This window comes from Lactuca serriola, chromosome 9, assembly GCF_051521515.1.
Source record: "Lactuca serriola cultivar US96UC23 chromosome 9, Lser_US96UC23_V15, whole genome shotgun sequence".
NCBI classification, from domain to species: domain Eukaryota; kingdom Viridiplantae; phylum Streptophyta; class Magnoliopsida; order Asterales; family Asteraceae; genus Lactuca; species Lactuca serriola.
Window position 1 is genome coordinate 172305350 of NC_136416.1, and position 25103 is coordinate 172330452.

General features: G+C 40.1%; 2 protein-coding genes and 1 non-coding gene across 7 annotated transcripts; 1 reads left to right on the forward strand and 2 right to left on the reverse strand.

Annotated features, from left to right (window-relative positions):
• Positions 1 to 1245: 1245 nt before the first annotated feature.
• LOC145077439 (small nucleolar RNA R71) lies at positions 1246 to 1352 on the reverse strand. The gene has a single exon (XR_013693184.1). It is a non-coding gene; the product is annotated as a small nucleolar RNA R71 (small nucleolar RNA).
• A 13848-nt stretch (positions 1353 to 15200) lies between these two features.
• On the forward strand, positions 15201 to 21084 carry LOC145075229 (protein SPA1-RELATED 4-like). Of its 4 annotated transcripts, none has more exons than XM_079021530.1 (9): positions 15207 to 15400; positions 15477 to 16241; positions 16347 to 17059; positions 17146 to 17303; positions 17533 to 18385; positions 19004 to 19150; positions 19651 to 19962; positions 20358 to 20417; positions 20690 to 21084. In XM_079021530.1, exons 3-9 carry the CDS (start codon positions 16454 to 16456, stop codon positions 20876 to 20878), a joined length of 2325 nt encoding a protein of 774 aa, XP_078877656.1. In that variant the 5' UTR covers positions 15207 to 15400; positions 15477 to 16241; positions 16347 to 16453; the 3' UTR covers positions 20879 to 21084. The 4 variants fall into 4 exon arrangements, with proteins under 4 accessions (XP_078877658.1, XP_078877656.1, XP_078877657.1 ...); XM_079021531.1 differs by having other exon boundaries at positions 15207 to 15388; XM_079021529.1 differs by having other exon boundaries at positions 15207 to 16241.
• Positions 21085 to 21595: 511 nt separating this feature from the next.
• On the reverse strand, positions 21596 to 24583 carry LOC145073061 (beta-glucuronosyltransferase GlcAT14A-like). Of its 2 annotated transcripts, none has more exons than XM_079019604.1 (5): positions 24389 to 24583; positions 23333 to 24012; positions 23176 to 23251; positions 22981 to 23096; positions 21596 to 22158 (listed from the first exon to the last, which is right to left on the reverse strand). In XM_079019604.1, exons 2-5 carry the CDS (start codon positions 23925 to 23927, stop codon positions 21662 to 21664), a joined length of 1284 nt encoding a protein of 427 aa, XP_078875730.1. In that variant the 5' UTR covers positions 23928 to 24012; positions 24389 to 24583; the 3' UTR covers positions 21596 to 21661. The 2 variants fall into 2 exon arrangements, with proteins under 2 accessions (XP_078875730.1, XP_078875731.1); XM_079019605.1 differs by having other exon boundaries at positions 24265 to 24399.
• Between the last annotated feature and the right edge of the window lie 520 nt (positions 24584 to 25103).

Here is a 25103-nt window from a genome sequence, read left to right on the forward strand (position 1 = left end):
CAACTAAAAACCAACTTAATAATCCGTAATCATTAGCTAGCCATAAGGAAGAAGTGGATTCAAACTAAACAAGAGTGTGTTTTTACTTATTGAATTTGAATTAAAGTTCATCTGATCTTGTAAAATCAGATAAAACCCCTTTTAAACTTGTTAATAATTAGGTTAATTTAATATAAGTAAATTAATTAGTAACACCGTTCCCTGTGATCGACACCCGACTTACCCAAACTATACTGTAATCTGACTAGGTACACTGCCTATAAGTGCATAGTTAGTTAAGTTTGTTAGGTTATAAATATTAAAATTAGTAGGTACTTTTGTGCACATCAAGTTTTTGGCGCCGTTTCCAGGGAACGGTTTAGTTTTTAGCTTATTTATTTGCATTAAATTAATCGATCCTTCTTGTGGAGTAAAAAACCACAAAAAGTTAATTTTTCAGCAAAATAAAATTTTTTTCTGTCAGTCACAGAGCCCATGACGTGGCCAGATACCTGTCACGACGTGGACATTTAAAAAACTAGATTTTAGTTGTTAGTTAGTTTTTCTTACTTTAGTTCTGTTTTATGTTTTTAGTTTAGCAAGTTACAGGAGTTCATGACCAGAAGCTCAAACACACCCTTGGTGCCACCACTTGAAGATCTCGAGTCCGCAATTCACAAGAAAAAGACGCCCTTACAAGAATTGAAGTCAGCTTTTTCAAGGATGTCGGGAAAGAAGACAGGAGAGTCAAGTTCATCCTCGAGGCACAAGAGCAATCTTGAGCATTTGGATCATACGCCCGTCCAAACCGAGTCCGAAAGGGATACCGAGCCAGAATTTGAAGAACACACAAGCGAACCCGAGAACGAGCCGAGGAACGAGATGGCAGCAATTAAAGAGATGTCCATGGGAGCTTACAAGAAGAGGATCCGAGAAGATGTGGGTCCCGGTTTAGTCCAACCCGCAATACCTGCCACTGCCACATTCGAGTTGAAGGGGCACATATTGACTGCACTGAAGGACATCCCATTTTTCGGGAAAGATCATGAGGATGCTTTTAAGCATCTAGATGAAGTCAACGACATTGCGGATTACTTCAATGTCCCAAATGTCAACAGAAACGCAGTCTTGCTTAGGATGCTTCCCATCACTTTCAAAGGAGCTGCTAAGGAGTGGTTAAAAGCACTTCCACCGAGTACAATTACCACTTGGGCTCAAATGCGTGAGCAATTCCTGGACCAGTTTTGCCCGCCATCCAAGATAGCCAAACTCAAGAAGGCAATAGCCAACTTTGAGCAACAGCCGGGGGAGTCATTATACGAAGCATGGGAGCGGTACAAGGGCTTGCTCAGAAATTGCCCTCAGCATGATCTAAATGTGCAACAAGAGATGTCAATCTTCTATGATGGGGTCAACGTTATGACAAGACAACTCCTTGATTCTCAAGGACCGTTGACAAAGAAAAATCCAAGGGAGGTCAAGGAGATAATTGAAGAATTCGCGAAGCACTCTCGCGAATACCACAACCCTAGGCAAGATGGAATCAAAGGCGGTGGAGGGGCCCAAACTGAAGAAATAGCAGCTGTAATGGCCATACTGAATAATTTGGATCGAAGGATAACACAAATGGACCATTCAATACATGCCATAAGAGTGGGTTGCGAGAGATGTAGTGGTCCACACTTGACCAAGGACTGCAATGTAGATGAGTTTGGGAACTGGGCCAAGTGGGCTAAGCTATGGAGGCCCAAACCTCAAAGATGCTACATCCAGGGGCCACCCGCGCAACAGCACGCGGGTCGCACAACCCCCTACAGGGGAAATTCCAGAAATTCTTCTTTTAAGCTCTATGGGGAAGGTTGGTGTGCCACTTTTCTAATCTCTTATACATCCGATTTTTGGGAATTCTCTCTGGAGTTTTGAAGATTTTTGAAGGCCAAGAACACCTTAAGAACATCATCTTTTCACCTCTTAATTCTTGTTTAATGTTTGGTACAATCTTCTCTAACTTTGTTTCTTTGAGTTTAGCCATGCTTAGCTAAACTAATCTTGGTTGACTTTTGTTGAATCCTTTGATCTTTTGTTGAATGTTGAAGAATCCATGAACTTGTTCTTAAATCTTTATGGAAATGTTTTGTGTTTTAACATCTTATCACTACTTGTATGTTTTAGTTCATGAATTTAAATGTGTTTGTGGTGATTAGTTGGCTAATTTATTGATTAAGTAAAGAATCCTCAAATTAGCAAGCAACAAATGATTTTTGTGTTGTTTTTGCTTCACACAATCATAAAAATATTTCCTCCAACATGGTGATGAAAGCATTCGACCCCTCTTGGATTTGGTGACTTTTTGGTTCTTAATGCTAGTTGACTTTCACTAATTACATGCTTAATGGAAATTTTGACTTTGACTAAGTAAATTACTATGAGCTTCTCTAACCATTTTAACAACTAAGAAAAGTCTAGGTAATCTCAAGCTTCTTGGATTACTATAACCAAATTAAGGATTTATATCAAGTATTGCACCATTGGATTCTAATGATATGTTCATCAAAAGTCAAAGTGAGGAAACCTTAAGTCAACCATCCTTCTCTTGTTGATTTTACATCAAACTCTATTTTTTTGAAATTGTTTAATTAAATCTGAGTTTAATTCTAGTTTATTTCAAGTATTTCAAAAGACCACCCCCTATTTTTAATTTATTGTCATTTTACAAGTATTATTACAAAGAGATTTTTCATAGAGTTATAAAATTGAACCAATTCCCGTGGATACGATCCCTTTACCACTATACACTATTTTAGTGTGTAATATTTAGGGTTATTAATTTTGTTGGCCTCGACAACCACCACCCGGATCTGTTTACCGCTGCAGACTTCGAGGACAAAGTCTAGGTCAAGTGGGGGAGAATTGTAACATCTCGAGATTTTGCAGGTATTTCCGAATCCTATCTTTTGTTATTATTTTGTCATTTGTAGTCCCTGGGGGTTAAAGGAGTCGACCCCTGGGAAGCCTAAGGCCTAAAGTTGTAACTTTGGAAATCAAGAGAGTACACAAAGCGTACATTAGGTACACTGAGCGTACTAGGCGCGCCCTAGTACGTTGGGCGTACTCACGTCATGTGGAAACCCTAATATTTAGGGTTTGATGCAATATAAACAATCTTATGAGCTCATAACCCTCTCTTACCTCAGCCTCCACTATTTAGAGCTATTTTCCCCAAACCCTAATCTTTTCCTTGAGTGTGTGAGCTTACAAAGTGTATTTTGAGTAGTTGGAGATGAAGGTGTTGCATCAAGGAGTTGGAGAAGAAGAATAAGCTAGTAGATCTGAAGTTTCTTGGTGCCCTAAAAGCTCCATAAGGTAAAAAGCTTCAAACTTTATGCATATATGTTATAGATCTTGCCATTTTAGCTTTAAGGAACCATTTCTTGTCCAAAAAGTCCCAACTGGCGCGATATGAGCGTTAAATGTTCCGAGTTCGATAGAATTTACAACTTTATTATAAACAACGTACACGAAGCCGATATCGATTCGGGTAATGTAGCCATGGAGCAATATGAAAACACTAATCAAAAACATTTTGGACATGTCTAAAGCTTGGCAAAAGTTGAAGAATTCCCCAAAATAGAATAACCTTGCTTAAAACACAAATTAGAAGTTTGGTATTTTTAGGTTTTTAATTTTTAATGTTATTTTTAATTTTTTATTTTAATTAATGTAATTTTTATTTTTAATGTTATTTTTATTTTAATTAATGTAGTTTTTAATTAATGTAATTTGGTATTTTAAATTAATAAAAAAAACTAATATTAAAATAATTATATGATTTTTATGTATTTTTGATTTAAATTTAATTAAAAAAATGAGGTCGAATGACGTGTTTAGTGGTAGGTATCTCATATGTTTAGTGAAGGTTAGTGATGATGATGTGGCACCTACAATTATAGTGGTTAGTGGTGGGTATAACGGATGACTTTAGTGGCAACATTTGACCATTAGATCATCTGTTATACCTATCACTAACACTATAGTGGTAGGTGCCATATCATTACCACATCTTTACTATTAAACCATGAAATACCTACCACTATCATACCATTCCACCTTATTTTTTTAATTAAATTTAATTCAAAAATATATAAAAATGCAAATATAATAAAGACATATTTTTTTTAAAATAGTTTTTTTATTCAATTAAAAAACATTACATAACTTTAAAAAAACAACTAAAATAAAATAGAAAAAAACATAAAAATGCAAGCACAAACAACTTAAACCAGTTTCTAAACCTATTTTTTTAATTATTCCATTTTGAGAAATTCTTAAATTTTAGCCAAACTTTGTGGTGTGTAAATGGTCTGTGGTTAATGTCTTCATATTGATGCATTATCATAACAACGAACTCTCGACATTTTACCCTCATATCGCGAAACTTCGAACATATTGCATCAAGATTACGACTTCGACAACCCATTAAATCATGGAACCATTTCCAACTTTTACCCCAAACTACTAGATGTTCGACTATCTGAGTCTTCCGAAACTGACACCCTTGTTAGTGTTAAGTTCTCTTTTTCCTCTTCTCTTTGACCAATTCATCTTTTTCAGAGCAATTGTTTTTGAAAGATCTAGCAACACAAGTTTGTGATTATGAACAAAATGAGAGAAGAACTATGTAAAATATAAGGAATTGTGTTTTGGTATTTATAAGAAAGTTTGCAGGTAATTTAAGAAAAAGATATTGAGTAAATGCGCAAACTAGCCGTTAGACATGGATGAATTTTGATTGAGCGCTTTAATCCTTGGTGTCGACCATGATGGGCCACGAGCACGACGTGCTAACGAAGAAGCACGAAGGTCCAAGCTAGTGTGCACGAGCCACTATCGTGGCCACCTAGAACACCCTTCGTGGTATACATATCAGAAGGCCTTAGAGCATTCAGAATGGTGAGTTCAATGAAAAATTTGAATGAGGTGGTAAGTCCCTGTGTCATTTAATGGATGAAACTCAACAATTATGAGATGCCACCTTGGCATTCAATGGATTTGGAGTTCAATGACCATTGAACTCTTCAATGGGAAAAAGAAAAATTTTAATTCTTAAATATTTACTATAAATTGCATTTTGTAACATTTTATTGAACTTTGTAGAGTTCAATGCATTGTAGAGAAAAAATATAATAGAGTTGTATGGATTGTAAAATGATGATGTGTATATCCATTGAACTCTATGGAGTTCAATGCATTATGGATGCCCTTAGCTACTGTAACGACCCAAATTTCACATCCAAAATTTTCTTTTTAAATCAATACTTTAGAAAACGATTGTAATTAAAACACTGTATGGTCAAACCATTTCATAACATACATCGTGTCTAAAAACCGACACATGAAAACGATCCACTATCAGAGTACAAAATCCCTGAATGACTCATGTTGCGGAAAACAAGGTGTGTGTATGATGTACCGCTACCAAGCCAGCTCCTTCCCCCTTGAAGAAGAGGTACCTGAAAACAAAACTGTAAACCATAAGCACGAAGCTTAGTGAGTTCCCCCATAATACCTCATACCATACAAACATACAATGAACAACTAGAGGATAAGGGCCTCGCCCACACTCATGAAGATACGGGCCTCGCCCACACTCCGCTAGCTGGGAGATACGGGCCTCGCCCACACTCCGCTATCTGGGAGATACGGGCCTCGCCCACACTCTTGCTATCTGGGAGATACGGGCCTCGCCCACACTCCGCTATCTGAGAGATACGGGCCTCACCCACACTCCACTATCAGAGAGATACGGACCTCACCCACACTCAACTGCTTAACCATAACATACAAGCATCACACAGACAACGAGTATAAACAATTCTATAATACTGGCATATATCATAATCAAACTCAATTATGAGATGTGGGCTCTGCCCACACTCCGACACTAACATATCGTCTATACGGGCCGACCTTGGTGCCTTAGACCCGTTGCTACTGGAAGGAAACTCACCTTAAAAAGTAGCTACCGAAAGTCTGACTGCTAGACGTCCGACTGCTGCACCGGTAATCCTCCGACTATAAATCCATAAACATAAATTAGCCACTCATAAATACCCTTGGGTCAAATGACTGACCCACCCCTGGTCCAAGGTCAACTCCTTGGTCAAAGTCAACTTCCAGTTGACTGGACTCGCTGAGTCAAGGCACAGACTCGCCGAGTCCTCCTCCTACTAACCCGGTCCTACTCGACAAGTCCCTCTTCCCACTCACTGAGTCACCCTTAACTCACTGCTTGGGACGATTGGACCGACTCGCGATCTGACTCGCCGAGTCCAAGAACAACTTGTCGAGTCCCCACGAGCAGATCTCTTACTCGCTTCCAAATCCTCACCAGAGCATCTTTTATGGGGATTTGGGCTTTTGGGACTATTGCTACACGTTGAATTGCTAATTCTGCATGCAGATACGAAGGGTTGGACCTTCAACACTTAAACCCCTCTTACTCAGTAACAGTTCATATGACTTGCCGAGTTTTAAGAACAACTCGTCGAGTTCCAGGCAATCTTCATAGGACTCGCCGAGTTGTTTATCTAACTCCCCGAGTCTAAGACCATCTTCATAGAACTCGTCGAGTTCCACTTTGGGACTCGCCGACTCCTTATGACCCATACAAACCAAATCCGAGACATGCAACGCTTCTAAACCATAGATCTATGCTCCTAGGGCATGCTTATCATGTAAAGTTGCAAACTTTACGTGCATGCATGGCCCTATAAGCTCCAAAAGGCAAATCCAAGCTCTTTATGAGGTCATACACTCAATAGGGACCTCAATCACTACAACCACAAACTTTATACTTCTAAGATGCCCATAAGGTCCAGATCTGAAGTCCTTTCAGAACATAGAGCATAAACACATGGAGTTTGAGGTTTTAGGTCTTGAAAACCACCAATTTGGGACAAAAAGGGGATCTAATGAACTAGTGATCAAGGTAAGAACTTTTCTACCTGAATGAAACCTTCTCACAGTGTAGATTCCGGATCTACCTCCCCTCCTTGTACTCTTCAACCTCCTCCTTCTTCTTCTAAGCTCCAAACCTCCTTCACAAAGCCAAAATCACTCACAAGAACAATATGGGGGCTAGGGTTTCTCTCTACAGCTCTCTGGAATTGTTAGGGACAAAGGAGGCCAAGTTAGAGTGTTTAAACAGGGTGCAAACACCCGGTTTAGGGTTTTTTGTGCAAACAGGGTCTACTCGCTGAGTCCAAAGCTCAGACCCCGCGTCTTATCCCGCTCCTACTCGGCGAGTTGGTCCTACAAGTCGCCGAGTCTAAGGCAAAAATGCATAATTTAAGAAATATTAACTACAAGGAATACGTACCAGGAACCAGGTGCTACAAATCTCCCCCACTTATTTTAGACTTCGTCCTCGAAGTCTGCTACTCGTTCCTGAAATAGCTCGTGGTAGTGCTCCATCATTTCTTCCACCGGCTCCCAAGTCCACTCCGAACCCTTCCGGTGCTGCCATTGCACCTTCACGAGTTCCACTCTCTTGTTCCTCAAATCCTTTGACTTCCGGTCGAGGACTGCTACTGGCCTCTCAATGTAATTCAAGCTGTCGTCGACCTGAATATCCTCCCAAGGCACCACGGCCGAGTCGTCCAACAGACACTTCCGCAACTGAGAGACGTGGAAAGTGCTATGGATCTGGCTGAGTTCGACTGGCAGATCCAACCTATACGCTACCTTGCCTACCCGGGCTACAACCCTGAATGGCCCGATGTACCTTGGGCCCAACTTGCATCGCTTCCTGAATCAGATGATGCCTTTCCATGGCGACACCTTTAGAAGAACCATATCCCCGACATGGAATTCCAAGTCTGAACGGTGCTTATCGGCATAACTTTTCTGCCAACTCTTTGCAGTCTGAAGCCTGCTCCGAACCTGTTGAATCTTCTCGGTCGTCTTGAGCACCACTTCGGTATTCCCCATGACCCTCTGGCCAACTTCACCCCAACATATCGGGGTCCTGCACCTCCGCCCGTACAACATCTCGAAGGGAGGACGGTCAATACTCGTGTGGTAGTTGTTGTTGTATGAGAACTCAGCTAGAGGAAGATAGGTATCCCAACTACCACCTAAGTCTAGCACGCATGCCCGCAACATATCCTCAAGAGTCTGTATGGTCCGCTCACTCTAACCATCTGTCTGCGGGTGAAAGGTGGTGCTAAAATACAGATGAGTGCCCAACTTGTCGTGAAACTTCTTCCAAAACCTGGAAGTAAAACGCACATCCCTATCTGAAATCACTGATACTGGCACCCCATGCCGCACCACTATCTCTCTGATATAGATGTCGGCCAACTTTTCGGCCGAGATGCTCTCCTGAATCGGAATAAAATGGGTGCTCTTGGTGAATCGATCCACGATGACCCATATCGAATCCACCCCTCGCGCGGTCCTGGGAAGCTTTATGATAAAATCCATTATAATATCTTCCCATTTCCACAACGAAATATCCAACAGCTGCATCTTTCCATGTGGTCTCTGATGCCCGGCCTTGACCTTCCTGCAGGTCAAACACCGCTCAACGTACCAAGCTACATTCCGCTTCATGCAGGGCCACCAATAGTCTAGATGAAGATCCCTATACATCTTCATTGCCCCAGGATGAATGGAGAATCAGGATTTGTGCGCCTCCTCCATCAAGACTTGGCGCACGCCTCTGAGATACGGAACCCACACCCTACGGTGTAGTGTCAATAATCCTCGGCTATCATAATCGAAGGAGGAAACCTGACCCACTATGCGCTCACTCTTCCGATGTTCCTCCTTTATGGCCTCCTGCTGGGCCTCCCGAATCCGCTCCAATAGCGGAGTTACCACTGTCATCCGCATGCAGATATCCCTGATTGGCACCTCCTTGCGGCTAAGTGCATCGGCCACCACATTGGCCTTCTTTGGGTGGTAAAGGATCTCACAATCATAATCCGTCACCACATCAAGCCACCGACGCTGCCTCATGTTCAGGTTTGGCTGGTCCATAAGGTACCTCAAGCTCTTGTGGCCCGTGTAAATGCTACACCGAACCCCATAGAGGTAATGTCGCCAAATCTTGAGGGCGAAGACCACCGCCCCCAACTCTAAATCGTGCGTTGGGTAGTTCGCCTTGTGAGGCTTCAGCTGCCTCGAAGCGTAGGCAATGACATGCCCTCTCTACATCAGTACCGCGCCCAACCCCGAAATGGACGCATCACAATATACCACAAAATCCTCTACGACCTCTGGAAGGGCTAAGATTGGCGCCTCACACAATCTTTGTCTCAGAACCTCAAACGCTACCTGCTGCTCAGGCCCTCATCGAAAGACTACAGCTTTCTTAGTCAACCGTGTCAGGGGTACGACTATCTTAGAGAAGTCGTGAATGAATCTCCGATAGTAGCCCGCTAATCACAGGAAACTCCAAATCTCAGATGGAGACTTCGGAACCTCCCACCTCATCACGACCTCCACCTTGGCCGGATCCACCGAAATCCCGTCCTGGTTGACAAGGTGCCCAAGGAACTGCACCTCGTGCAACCAGAACTCACACTTGGAGAACTTAGCATATAACTTTTCCCTCCTCAGGGTCTCCAACACCTCTCGCAGATGCCCCTCGTGTTCCTCCTGCGTCTTGGAATAAACCAAGATGTCATCAATGAAAACTATCACAGACTGGTCCAGCATAGGTCTGCACACGCAGTTCATGAGGTCCATGAACATGGCAGGGGCATTGGTGAGCCCAAACGGCATCACCACAAACTCATAATGGCCATAGCGCGTCCGAAACGCGGTCTTCTGCACATCCTCCTCTTTGACCCTCATTTGATGATAACCCGAACGCAAATCGATTTTGGAGAACCAATATGCTCCATGTAACTGGTTAAAGAGGTCATCAATCCTCGGAAGGGGGTAACGGTTCTTCACCGTTACCTTATTCAGTTCCCGATAGTCTATACACATCCGATGCGACCCGTCCTTCTTCTTCACAAACAGAATTGGGGCTCCCCATGGTGAACTGCTCGGTCTAATGAATCCTTTGTCTAACAGCTCCTGCAGCTGTGTAGACAACTCCTGCATCTCAGGAGGAGCCAACCAGTACGGTGCCTTGGCTATCGGAGCCGCACCGGGGACTAGGTCGATCCTGGACTCTACCTGTCGCTCCGGAGGTATTCCCGGAAGCTTCTCGGGGAAAACATCAGCGTAGTCTCGTACCACCGGAACCTTGCTCACCGTTGCCTTACCCACCTCCCAGGTGTCCATAACATACACGACATATCCCGCGCAACCCTGCTGAAGGTAGCGCCTAGCTCTCGCGGCTGAACATACCGCGGGTCCACATTGTGGCCTCTCACCGTGGATCACCAACTCTCCCCCACTTGGGGTCCTGATTCGCACCAGCTGTTGTGCATAATCTATCACCGCCCCATTAGGGCTCAACCAATCCATGCCTATAATCACCTTGTTCCCACGCAACGGAATGGGAACCAAATCCACCAAGTAGTGCTCCTCAAACAACCTCAGGACACAATCCCTGAACACTGCTGATGCTCGCACCAATCGATCATCGGCAATCTCCACCTCTAAAGGGCAATCCAACGTGCCCGAAGACTCAGGAAACTTCTTGCTAAGCGCAAGAGAAACAAACGATCGGGTAGCCCCCGAATCAAACAACACCTAAACTGGGATATTGTTCACATGGAACGATCCTAAACAGAGCACATACATATAGCATATCAAAATTACAGCAGCATAACATAAAGCATAAATAAGAAATCATACCCGTCACCTCATCGGGCGTGGCGCGTTCCTCCTCTGTAGTCAGCTGAAAGGCCCGACTCCTCACCACTGGAGCCTTTGACTTGCCCTGCCGGCCATTTGTGATCCTTAGAGTCGCTGGAGCTGGCGCCTTCACCGGTGCTGATGCTGCTGTCAACTGAAGGCAATTGGCTCTCTTGTGGCCCCTCTGGTTGCAGTGGAAACACAACAACTCAGATGTCTGAACAACCGAGACAGGGGCAGTACAATCCCTACTGAAGTGCCCCGTCTTGCCGCACTTGTAGTAGCCTAACGATCCCAATCTACATGTGCGAACTGCCGCATTTCCCGCAGCGGCCTGGCCCTCCTTGGCCTTTTGGCCTACCATCTGATCCCTTGGGCTTCTTCCCCGAAACCCCAACCACCTGCCCCGTCTCTGCCTTCCTCTTCCGAATATGCTCCAAATCAATCTCCCTCTCCCTTGCCCTGGCGATCATGGACTCCAGGGTAGGGCAAGCTGAAAAGCTAACATGCTCCCGGATGTCAGCCCGTAGCATGTCATGATAGCGGGTCCTCCTCATATCCTCATCTCCCGCATACTGGGGCACCAGCAATGCCTTCTCCCGGAACTTGGCGGTGATCTCCGCCACCGTCTCCGTAGTCTGTCTCATGTCTAAAAACTCCCTGGCCAGCTGCTGAAGCTCGACAGCCGGCGCAAACTCTGCCCTGAACCTGGTCACAAAGTCCGACCAGGTCATAGCCTCAACAGCCGAGGCTCCCAATGAGTTACCGACGGACTCCCACCAATCCCTAGCTCGGTCTTGTAAACATCCTGCTGCATATCTCACCTTCGACCCTTCGGGGCAGACACTGGTCAGCTGTGCGGACTCAATGTCCGCAATCCATCGCCTGGCAGCAATGGGGTCCTTTGCCCCGTGGAAATCCGGCGCACCATTACCCCTGAAGTCCTTAAAGGACAGTGTGCGAGATCCTGACTGGCCAGATGTCATGTCACTCCTGAACGCCCTGAGGCGGTCCTCTATCAGCTCAACTATCCCTTCCTTGATCGACCCAAAAATGATGGGGGTCGACTCAAGGATGCCTCTGGTGATCTTTGACGTGATGAACTCGTGTAGCCTCTCATCTACTGGCTCGGAACCTGATCCCGAACCCGATCCTTCTCCAGAACTGCCACCAGCTGGCCTCTGGCGTAGTACCACCATTCTGCAATACACACATGCAACCATTAGTGATACTGATACCTCTAAGGGATCACATCTATTTCAATTCCCCGGTCTTGTCTCAGCCTTCCTTAGTTTGGGTACGGATCCTCTACTTTCAGTAGTACGGGCCCATACTACCTTCCACATCTATCCGTACCTTCTTCAAGGACTGCCTTGACTCCACCAGATCCCTTTCTCTACTTCTAATCACTGCTATACTCGTCCTAGGTTTGTCCTAGGGAATCTCTGACTCCACCCTGCCCGGTCCTCAGCTGCTGAAGGCCTCCTTGTAATGTCAATTAGCCATTACCTAAATACCATCACGTGTGATGAGGCTCAGATAATCCTTCGAGTAACAGACCCGTCCTTACAATGGTTAGACTCAAACGAGAGCTGCGCAATAGGGCCAAATCCAATACTCTAAGTTTATCCAACCCTGATCACATGTAATGTGACGTATTCACCTAATGACTAACTCTCATCACTCAGAGTCCCACAGAGCACATAGCAAGCAGCATTCGGACGCAGGGGAAGTACTTAAACAAGTCTGTCCTCATACTACCAGGCATAACCTAAACAGACTATCCTACTTCTGTCTACTCAATACTAGCATGCAACTCTCATAAGCTGAAGCACATAAAGCAGGCACATAAGGCATCACTCCTAGATCCTTAGTCCTATTCTAGCATGCTATTCTACTGAAACTGATAAACGAAACATAAACTTGTATGGGTACTTTGGGGAATACTTACTTGAGCTCAGCTGGTCGCGTACATCACACACTTCGTTTATTCTAAAAAAAACCTCTTTTCTTAACTTTTAGAAAACATTTTTTTTAAATTCTTTTAATCCCTCGATTTGAGTTCAGACACCCCGAGGGTGTGTCCGAATCCCTCAAACCAGGGCTTCGATACCAACTTGTAACGACCCAAATTTCAAGTCCAAAATTTTCTTTTTAAATCAATACTTTAGAAAACGATTGTAATTAAAACACTGTATGGTCAAACCATTTCATAACATACATCGTGTCTGAAAACCGACACATGAAAACGATCCACTATCAGAGTACAAAATCCCTGAATGACTCATGGTGCGGAAAACAAGGTGCATGTATGATGTACCGCTACCGCGCCAGCTCCTTCCCCTTGAAGAAGAGGTACCTGAAAACAAAACTGTAAACCGTAAGCACGAAGCTTAGTGAGTTCCCCCATAATACCTCATACCATACAAACATACAATGAACAGCTAGGAGATACGGGCCTCGCCCACACTCATGAAGATACGGGCCTCGCCCACACTCCACTAGCTGGGAGATACGAGCCTCGCCCACACTCCGCTATCTGGGAGATACGGGCCTCGCCCACACTCTTGCTATCTGGGAGATACGGGCCTCGCCCAGACTCCGCTATCTGAGAGATACGGGCCTCACCCACACTCCACTATCAGAGAGATACGGACCTCACCCACACTCAACTGCTTAACCATAACATACAAGCATCACACAGACAACGAGTATAAACAATTCTATAATACTGGCATATATCATAATCAAACTCAATTATGAGATGTGGGCTCTGCCCACACTCCGACACTAACATATCGTCTATACGGGCTGACCTTGGTGCCTTAGACCCGTTGCTACTGGAAGGAAACTCACCTTAAAAAGTAGCTACCGAAAGTCTGACTGCTAGACGTCCGACTGCTGCACCGGTAATCCTCCGACTATAAATCCATAAACATAAATTAGCCACTCATAAATACCCTTGGGTCAAATGACTGACCCACCCCTGGTCCAAGGTCAACTCCTTGGTCAAAGTCAACTTCCAGTTGACTGGACTCGCTGAGTCAAGGCACAGACTCGCCGAGTCCTCCTCCTACTAACCCGGTCCTACTCGACAAGTCCCTCTTCCCACTCACTGAGTCACCCTTAACTCACTGCTTGGGACGATTGGACCGACTCGCGATCTGACTCGCCGAGTCCAAGAACAACTCGTCGAGTCCCCACGAGCAGATCTCTTACTCGCTTCCAAATCCTCACCAGAGCATCTTTTATGGGGATTTGGGCTTTTGGGACTATTGCTACACGTTGAATTGCTAATTCCGCGTGCAGATACGATGGGTTGGACCTTCAACACTTAAACCCCTCTTACTCAGTAACAGTTCATATGACTTGCCGAGTTTTAAGAACAACTCGTCGAGTTCCAGACAATCTTCATAGGACTCGCCGAGTTGTTTATCCAACTCCCCGAGTCTAAGACCATCTTCATAGAACTCGTCGAGTTCCACTTTGGGACTCGCCGAGTCCCTATGACCCATACAGACCAAATCGGAGACATGCAACGCTTCTAAACCATAGATCTATGCTCCTAGGGCATGCTTATCACGTAAAGTTGCAAACTTTACGTGCATGCATGGCCCTATAAGCTCCAAAAGGCAAATCCAAGCTCTTTATGAGGTCATACACTCAATAGGGATCTCAATCACTACAACCACAGAGACTTTATACTTCTAAGATGCCCATAAGGTCCAGATCTGAAGTCCTTTCAGAACATAGAGCATAAACACATGGAGTTTGAGGTTTTAGGGCTTGAAAACCACCAATTTGGGACAAAAAGGGGATCTAATGAACTAGTGATCAAGGTAAGAACTTTTCTACCTGAATGAAAGCTTCTCACAGTGTAGATTTCGGATCTACCTCCTCTCCTTGTACTCTTCAACCTCCTCCTTCTTCTTCTAAGCTCCAAACCTCCTTCACAAAGCCAAAATCACTCACAAGAACAATATAGGGGCTAGGGTTTCGCTCTACAGCTCTCTGGAAGTGTTATGGACAAAGGAGGCCAAGTTAGAGCGTTTAAATAGGGTGCAAACACCCGAGTTAGGGTTTTTTGCCCAAACAGGGTCTACTCGCCGAGTTCAAAGCTCAGACCCCGCGTCTTATCCCGCTCCTACTCGGCGATTTGGTTCTTCAACTCGCCGAATCCAAGGCAAAAAAGCATAATTTAAGAAATATTAATTACAAAAAATACGTATCAGTAACCAGATGCTACAGCTACAAGACATTAAAGGAAACCTGTTAGCCACAACATGTCTCCACTAAAGGCAATAGTATCAACAAAATGCGTTATTAGCGCCGACATTCATCGCCCTTATTGCCCTGATTATGGTGAACTATGTTTGGATTCTGCTCTCTAGCAACCACTCGCTTATGGATATCAATAATAACTTATAACTTATTGGTGGAAGTTTATTTCCAAAACAATTCCAACGATTAGCTGATTTTCTCATCCACCTATAAACATCATCGGACGGATTTTCTCATCAACATACAAACATCATCGGACCGAATTTGGTAACAATCAAACCCATGTGCTAAAAGATGGGCATACTCGAAGGTCCCTCACAATGTACTTTTCCTATGATTTTGTAAAATCAGTTGTAGTCTAAACAAGATCTTTACTCATCGAAGATTTTCTTTTCCAGGATTAGAAACCGTAAAAGAGAAAGATTTCATGCATCCTCTTCGAACTCATCATCAAAACGATGATAAACTCTTTGAGTTCTCTTGCATTAATTACTTAACTTGATCTTCTACAAGCAATCGAAATACAACAAAGAATGATCAAATCATCTTTATGTCTCTTTTTCTGACACCATGCTTCAGTTCAGCCGACAATCATCGTTCATGAAGGAACTTGGAGCATCAAAGACATTCGTCGGTTTCCATTGATCATGGTGATTGGTGAAGATCCCTTTCCCTTTTTCAGCATGCTTCATTGTCTTCTATTTAATTAGTTCCTAATCAAGTTTTATGTAAGTTAATCACTTGTAATTGGCTTAACTAGCATCCAAATCTTTAATACGATTTTTTATAATCTGATTAAACCCCACCACCAGGATTTCTGGTCATCACACGTTAATGAAATCTTTTAAAAAAATCGATTGGTGAAAAGGTTAGAGGCCATGGAAGTGCCACGTAGGTTGATGTAGAATAAGTGGGTTAGAGACGATGAGTCTTTCTAGGGTTTCATAAAGAAATAATATTATATCACCACCTTCTGTTTTTTATTCAGTTTAAGGAAAAAACAATTGGGTATTTCAGAATCTTGTTGGGGATTTTGTCTTCTATTTTCTTTTTATGGTAACAAAGGGAAGACCACTTTTATAGTTTGAAAAACGCTATTGTGATTTGTGGTTTTGTTTCCAGAAGCTAAAGAAACCTCAAGGGTCTTCCATGGTGATTTAGTGGTATCTTTCTTCTTCCTTTGTTGCACCTAGTTTAAAAACTGATCTTTAATTTTATATAGTTAAATAATTTATATCCAAAGATTTTCATTATATGAATGTTTTCAGGAGAAAAGGGATTTTGTAATTGTTCTAAAGCTTAGAACTTTCTAGAAGATTGTTTATGGAGCTAAAATAAGATTATATATGATCTTGGTGTGATCTTTAAAAGGTGGATGATAATGGACCACTCATATGAATTCGGTAATCAGATGTCTAATTTTGATTCTTCCGAAGCTTCAAATAGAAACCCTCACTCAATTCCTTCCGGTACTATTACGGGTCATGACTCCGGAATCATAACCGGAGAATGGAAACAGCGATTCCAGGGGAATCACAACGGTGTTAACTTAAGAGAATGGATAGACAACCGAAACCGAGTCGTTGATGCCTTTGAATGCTTGCATATATTCATACAAATTGTAGAAGTTGTCAATTTGGCACATTCAAAAGGAATTGTTGTTCATAATATTCGCCCTTCTTGCTTTATCATATCTTCGTTAAACCGCGTCTCGTTTATCGAATCCGTAGCTTGCTCTGATTCCGATTCCGATGTTAAGGGATCGTGTTCCTTTTCCGCCCAAAATCCCGTAAATGTCTCGCGGACGGTTTCGGATTTGCAATCGGGTTTGGAGAATTTAGAAGAGGAACGGAATCAGCGATTCCGACCATTCCCGATGAAACAAATGGAAAGTAATTGGTACACGAGCCCGGAAGAGGCAAGTGGTGGTCAAAGCTCTTGTGCTTCTGATGTTTATCGACTCGGGGCTCTTCTCTTTGAGGTTAGTTTGTATTTATGTTCAATTCTAGTATTCAAGTTTTTATGGAAGTTTTTTAACTAACCCGTTGAGGGTATTTTTGTCAATAGTTGTATTGTACGTGTAGCTCGGTTGAAGAGAAGAATGCGACAATGTCTAGTTTGAGACATCGTGTCTTTCCACCTCAATTGCTACTTAAATGGCCAAAAGAAGCTTTATTTTGCCTTTGGTTATTGCATCCCGAGCCAGATAGTAGGCCAAAAATAGAGTGAGTTCCCAAAACCGAAGATTTAAATGCAAGAAATAGCAATGTACTTTCATTAATTTGTTTATTACAACATTCTACTTTCATTTATTTGTAGTTTGAATTGAAACTATAATGCTATAATAGAAAGAAATGAAAGTAGAATGCTATGATAGAAAGGACATTGCTATTTCTTTCATTTAGACCTAAATTGGATGATTTTGTGCTGATATTTTGTTATGTATGCGATCAGTGAAGTATTACAAAGTGAGTTTCTTAATGGACTTAAAGACAACTTAGATGAACGTGTAGCAGAAATAGAACTAAAAGAACGAATCGAAGAACAGGAGTTATTGCTAGAATTTCTTTCGATGATGCAAAAACGCAAGCAAGAAGCTGCAAATTCAATGCGAAGCACTGTTTCCGTTTTAACTTCAGATTTGCAAGAAGTTGTGAAATTGCAATCATCAATCAACATAAAACTAGAATCAAATTTGAATCATCGATCTATAAACGATGATGATCCCGCAAACCCAGAATCAAGAAAACGCATCAGAACAATAACTCACGAAGACGAGTATCAGACATCTGAAAATCGAGGAAATTTGATCTCTAAAACCCCTCGATTGATGAGAAACTTAAGGAAGCTTGAATCCGCTTACTTTTTGACCAGGCGCAGGGCGATTAAACAAGAAATTAAACCAATTAGCATCGATTGTAAAGAATCGATTGTTTCGGCTAATGATTTCTCATCAAGAGATCGGATTGTGGGTAGGCAAAATCGATGGATGAATTCGTTCTTGGATGGATTGTGCAAGTATTTATCTTTTAGTAAATTGAAAGTCAAAGCCGATAAACAAGCAGATCTCTTGAGTTTTTCGAACCTTGTGTGTTCTTTGAGTTTTGATCGCGATGGAGACTTTTTTGCAACAGCTGGTGTGAATAAGAAGATTAAAGTTTTTGAATATGATTCGATCTTGAATGGGAATCGTGACATTAATTACCCTGTTGCTGAAATGGGAAGTAACTCGAAGCTTAGCAGTATATGTTGGAATCGATATATTAAAGGGCAGATTGCTTCCAGTAATTTCGAAGGTGTAGTACAGGTACCTTACACTTTCAAATTTTTTTTATTTTAAAAAAGAGTAAATTACATGAATGGTCCTTGTGGTTTGGAGTAATTTGCATGCTTGGTCCCTAACTAATTTTTTAACTCGAAAGGTCTCTACTGTTTGTTTTTGTTACGCGCTGGGTCCTTACTGTTTGTTTTTGTTACACGTTTGATCTTATCTTACCTAAAAATATTATTATTTAAATAAGAAAAAATGGTGAGGTAGGTAAGGTAAGGTGAAGGGGTGGGATTGAGGGTGTGTTTATTTAAATAAATCAAAAAATCAAGGGAAAAATAGTATTTTTAGGTAAGACAGGGACCAATCATGTAACAAAAACAAACAGTAGGGACCTTCCGAGTTAAAAAAATAAGTTAGGGACCAAACGCACAAATTACCCTAAACCATAGGGACTATTTGTGTAATTTACTCTTTAAAAAACCTTAGCAAATATACAATTGTACTTTTTTTTTCTTTATTAGAGTGTTATATTATGAAACATTTAAAATTGTTTTGTATATGGATGACATTGCAATAACACCGTAGATTTTTCCGAATACAATAAATAAGTAAATGAAAATATGTTGTTGTATTTGCTAATTTGGAACATTTTAGGTATGGGATGTTACACGAAATCAAGTATTTACAGAAATGCGAGAGCATGAGAGTCGTGCATGGTCCGTGGACTTCTCCTCAGCGGATCCCACCCTGCTAGCAAGTGGAAGTGATGACGGCTCCATTAAGCTCTGGAATATCAATCAGGCAATTCTATACTTGCACTTGGTGGATGTCCGCTTTCAAACTAAACGTACTACAATTATCAAATTATCAATGCAAACCACATTTTTATATAGAACTGGACAAACTTTTTAGGGCTATTTTCAATAATGAAAACTAGAAGGGTATTCACGTCTTTTGTGCGAAATTTTCATTTTGAAAAGGCAATGCAATTTTTTTTTCTTTTTGAAAAAGCCTCTTCCCTAGGGAGCTTCTCCACTCTAAGATTTTCAATCTTGTAAACTTATAAGTTAAATAAGTTGATGAAATAGCTCTATAGTTTTGGAGTTTTCTTGTGCTCTTTTTGATTGATGAGTTGGCGCTTACATATCACGAAAAGCTCTCTTATGGCGGATGCTCCTATGCATGCCAAAAGTTGTTTGTCATGTCATATCATATCATATCATGGGTAACATATGGGGTGTACTATCTAGATTACGATGTAGATGATGCATGTATACTAAGTTTTTTTCTTACATGTGTAGGGAGTAAGTGTCGGGACCATTAAGACAAAGGCAAATGTTTGTTGTGTTCAATTCCCTCCGGATTCAGGGAACTCACTAGCATTTGGATCAGCGGATCATAGAATGTATTACTATGATCTTAGGAATACAAGTAGACCACTTTGCACGTTTGTTGGACACGATAAAACTGTTAGTTATGTTAAGTTTATAGACTCCGGAACTCTTGTATCATCATCAACCGATAACACTTTGAAGCTTTGGGATTTGTCTGAGTGTTCTTCCCATGTTGTTGACTCTCCGCTTCAATCGTTCACGGGTCATGTGAATGTAAAGGTTAGTTTTTTTTATTGTTTTTACCAATGAAACTCTTTTTATAGTAGAGGGGTCTTAATGAAACATTTTTATAGGGCCTGAAAGGAACTTCTTGTGTTCACCAATGAAACTTTTTTTATAGTTGAGGGGTCTAAGTAAAACTTTTTCATAGTTAAAGGGATCTGAATTGAACTTCTTATTAGCATGTAGTAAAGAATATGAAACTTTTTTTAGTTGAGGGTCAGATTGAACCTTCCTACAGTAGTGGGGAGTGAATTTTGGTTTTTAGGCTCCTCAACTATTAAAAAGTTTCATTTAGGCCCCTCAACTAATATAAAGTTCAAGAGTCGATTTTTTACCACCAAACATATACTAAATCAAGGGTATTTTCATCAATTTTGGTTTTTTCTCTCCAGAACTTTGTCGGTTTATCTGTATCCGAGGGTTACATCGCAACCGGTTCAGAAACAAACGAGGTACTTTCCAAGTTTTAGTTTTTCTTAAAAAATAAAATAAATAAATAAAACTAATCATACTCTTATTTCCAACCATTTGTCCACCACGTGACTTGAATTCTTAACCAACTAGCTGATAGACATCTTTCTAACATACCTGATACCACTAGGCCAGAGACCCGATGGTTCCAAGTTTTAATTGATACCCTAAATACCCTTTTTGGATTTGGCCCTATTTGTCTTTTAAGTTTTTCTTAGATTGAATGTTGATATTATTCTAAAACATGTGACAGGTTTTCATCTACCACAAAGCTTTCCCTATGCATGCATTTTCATACAAATTTAACACAATAGATCCAATTTCTGGTGATGAAGTGGATGACAATGAACAATTTGTGTCATCTGTTTGTTGGCGAAATCAATCTTCGGTTTTGGTTGCTGCAAACTCCATGGGAGATATCAAGCTCTTAGAGATGATTTAGTTTTACATGTAGAATTGTACATATAGACAAAAATTCGGGACAATTTTTGCTATTTTAGAGGACGATTATGGTAGATAAGAATTAGTATTTCGTTGGATTTAAATTTTAAATTTACAAGCAGTTATGTATTCCATTTGTAAATTTATAATGCTTAATATTGTATAAATCGTAAAATTTCGTAGATATTATAAATTGTCTTCAAAGTACTTTTTATAGTAACCTATTTAGATTTTCTAAAATACCAAGTAATTCGTATATAAATAAATCAAATTAAATATCATCAAAACAAACATTTTATTAAAGATTTCAAAAAAAAAAAAAAAAAAACTTATAAGCAAGCATCATTAAAAAAATACTTAAAATTATAAATATATTTCAAACAATTATTACATTTCACATTCAACTATACAACTAAAGTAATTAGATATATAAAAGCTCACTTAAAACAATTAAAATACACTAAATTAATAATGTCTACTAGATCTATAAAACTCGACATTCACTACACACAATAAATCTCAAATGTTGTCTAAGCATATTGATACCATGACACGAATGTAACAAAAAGTGATCACGAGTCGATATTGGGCTTGTTGATCGTGTGTGTGTTTGTGTATATATATATATATATATATATATATATATATATATATATATATATATATATATATATATATATATATTCACAAATGACCAACACCCAAAAATGCTATAAGATACGATCAAAACTATGTCAATTGACTCATCAAAATATTCTATCTCAAAAAATCAAAATATATAAACCTATCGACATTGATTTCCATTTTTAGCTGATTTAATCAACTTGTTTATAAGCCTCTTAAGCCGTTTAGCCCCGGGTCCAGGCTTGACCCGTGTGACTTTCCCAACTTTAGAACAATTCGGTTCACCTTTGCACCATCCACCCGGAGTAAAGCTCCCATTGGTTCTATTTAACAACTCATTATCAATTGTATCAAGAACAAGGGTATCTTGGTCAAATTTACGTGCAAATGCGGCCCCACTATTGAGCATATTAGACGTGTCATTCGTATTGAGGACATGTGGATGTTGTTTTGGAGGGTTGTCCCATGATATGAAGTGCATATCGTGGTTAATGACTGTGGGAATGAATTCGGGTACATTGCATATTACGGTTTGGAAGTAGCCTTCGGGTGAGGAGACAAAGTTTGTGTAGTACATGAGCATTGTTCTTGGAAGATTGTCCCATCCCCATATGCAATATTCTACAAATGGACGCGATAAAACCATCCATGCGGATCCTACAAAAAAAAAGATTAACAGTTGATTTTAAACATAAAGTGGTTAATCGATTCCATTCCATCTGACAAAACAAAATTCTTTTTTCTTTCCAGTGGAATGAATCATCTTATTTGAGAACGAATAGAATGGTCAGTCCATTCTAATGAAAAAAGTTCTTTGTTTTGGCTAGGAACGAACGACTAATTTTCATTCCTTAGGGGTGTTTTATTTTTCATACAAAATTGTAATATTACCTATTTCCACAAAGATTTTATTATCTGAATAAAATTTAATTATCATCGTACAATAAATGAGATGACAACGGACAACAAACATACATAATTAACCCGACCTAAACCCGAATAAGATAAACAGGGTTAGGTTTAATAGGGTCTAAAATTGAAATCCGTTAACTTAAATAACCCGATTAAGGTCATGGCATATTGGCATTATAAGCTTTACCGTTTGTACCGTACAACCCTTTTAAGCTATACCCTTCTTCATGTATGTTGTAGGTTAAAAATCCGGAATCCTTTACTTTATTCTTTGCTAAATACGTTAATGGGAAATAAAAGCATGTTGCGTAAATAGATTTTGAGAAAATAACGACACTTCGAGCTTTAAAAGGAAAAATCAAACGAAAATTTTGTGTGATGCCTATTAGATTAATTAGCGAATTCATTGTGATTCCATAGTTTTGACTTTCGAATTTCCATAAATATATTAGCCAACAAATTACAGTATTTTGGACACAAAAATCGAAATACAATGGTTTTCAACTATTCATTCAAATTTCCATAAAGAATGATATTCATTTGCTTAATGATTGAAACAAAACTAACCTGTAAACAATTTAAACGCAGTTGGTAGAGGCCTATTTGGTTGCACCCAAAAAATATCAGACTTCTTATTCTCATATAATCCAGGATCAATCATCAATGGCATCGCTCTTTGATCCCTGCATATAAAAATATAAAATTCAATTTCTAAATAATTTCACATTTAAATTTCGTGTCTTCAAGTCCGAAAAAGCTTACTCCTTCCACCCCAACTGACCAGTATGCTCAACAAAATTCCAGTCTCGTTTTATACCACGAAACACAGAAAGAAGATCTGCATATAAATTCAAGAATCAAAATCTCATTTTCACATAAAAATTGAAGCTTTCTTTTTCGTTGATTACTATTTACTAACCATCTTGAGTGACTAGAGGATAATCGGATGCACTGAGGTTTATAAACCAATCCCAATCTTGATTCCTTTTAAGAAGAATCGCACATGCGTGAAGAGTATTCGACACCATTGTTGGACCTCTATACGTTACCATATTCGCTTTTTTGATCACATAAACATTCCCAATTTCAGCAAACATGGGATCTTTTTCAACTCGTGACGCGAGCTCGATTCTCTCGTTGGGTTCCGATTCAAGATCAAGATGAAGAACGTAATGATTCCATGGATGATATAAAGCTCTAAGTGTTCTCCATAGTTTATTCAAATCCCCTTTTGATCCAGAAATTAAATAAGCAAATCGAGGTGTGGAAGGAAGAGAGGATGATACAGGAGGCGATTTGAATTTATCTTCGGCGAAATGTGGAGTTGTTGATTGATTTGGGGAAATACGAGAGTTGAATATTGGGAAATATGAATTCAATTTGTACAATGGTGGAAGAAGACCCATGTTGAAACAGGTCGCTAATAGGAATAAGGATACAATCGATGTTATTGCGAGAGGGAATGCCCATCGTTTTTCTGTATGAAATGACTTGATTTCTTTTAATCGTAGCATGATCTGTCGATTTATTTGTTGGATCTTGATCGGAAAATTCAAGAGCCTGTAAGTTTCAGAAGATCTTCAGACATTGATTGTGACACTGTTGAACAAAAAAAAAAGAGGAAAATTAGTTTTTCATTGTTCGTGTTTCCATGCGTAAATTCGATTGAAATCGAATCAAACCAGATCACAGATCGAAAACAGAATCAAATTACATCAAATCAAATCACACACCCATATGAACAAAATGTCAATATTCACAGAACTAATTCAGAATCTTCAAACGAGATTACATTTTCGACAAGAACAAATCGCATCTTAAAATCCAGAGAATTAGGAAAAAGAGACATACCCAGAAACATACGCATCGAATTTCAACGCATACAGATTGAATCACAACAAAACAACAAAAATGATCGCATACCCATTACAAACGAATCAAAATCGAATAAAAATAATTTCATGAAATTGATCACCTTGTTTGAATCTGACTCTGAGCATCCACGTTGAAAGGAATAATAGGGAAAAGTTATAGCAGTGAAGAAAGAATTGGTGGGAGACCGAAGAACAAAACAAAGTGGTCGTCGATTTGATTCGTATTATTTTTTTATTTTCGTTGAATCTTCATGTTACTGTTTTGTTGGGAAGATAACAGATTAGTGTTATGGTTAAATGCTGCTTAAATCGACACGACATCATAAAATTAGACGGCTGTTTTGTTGCAATAACAAGTATTTATTATTTATTATTATTTAATTACTAAAAAAATAAAAAGTAATTGTTATACAATTCATTTTATTTGAATCAAGATCTATAGCCTTAATTGAAAATTGGAAATAATTATCAATTTGATTAAGTATACGATTTGACTTATAGTGTAATTATTTATGGAGTGGGGCCATATAAAGAGTGACATGTGTCCTGCCGTTGAGAGTCTAACACGTTAAAACGGAAAAAATATGTTAAGATTTTTTCATGGAGACCATTTAAAAAAACGCGATGACTATGAGACTAAAGTGTCCATTATACCAAAAATATATGGACATGCATCTAGATAAGTATGATGTAACATAGAAAAATAAAAAATAGCTATAGAATGATTGGAAATTTTATCGTTGGTTATAATTATTGTAGGAAGAAAAATATTTAATAACTAAATGTTTAATTAGTTTTAGAATGTGCAAAAATTAG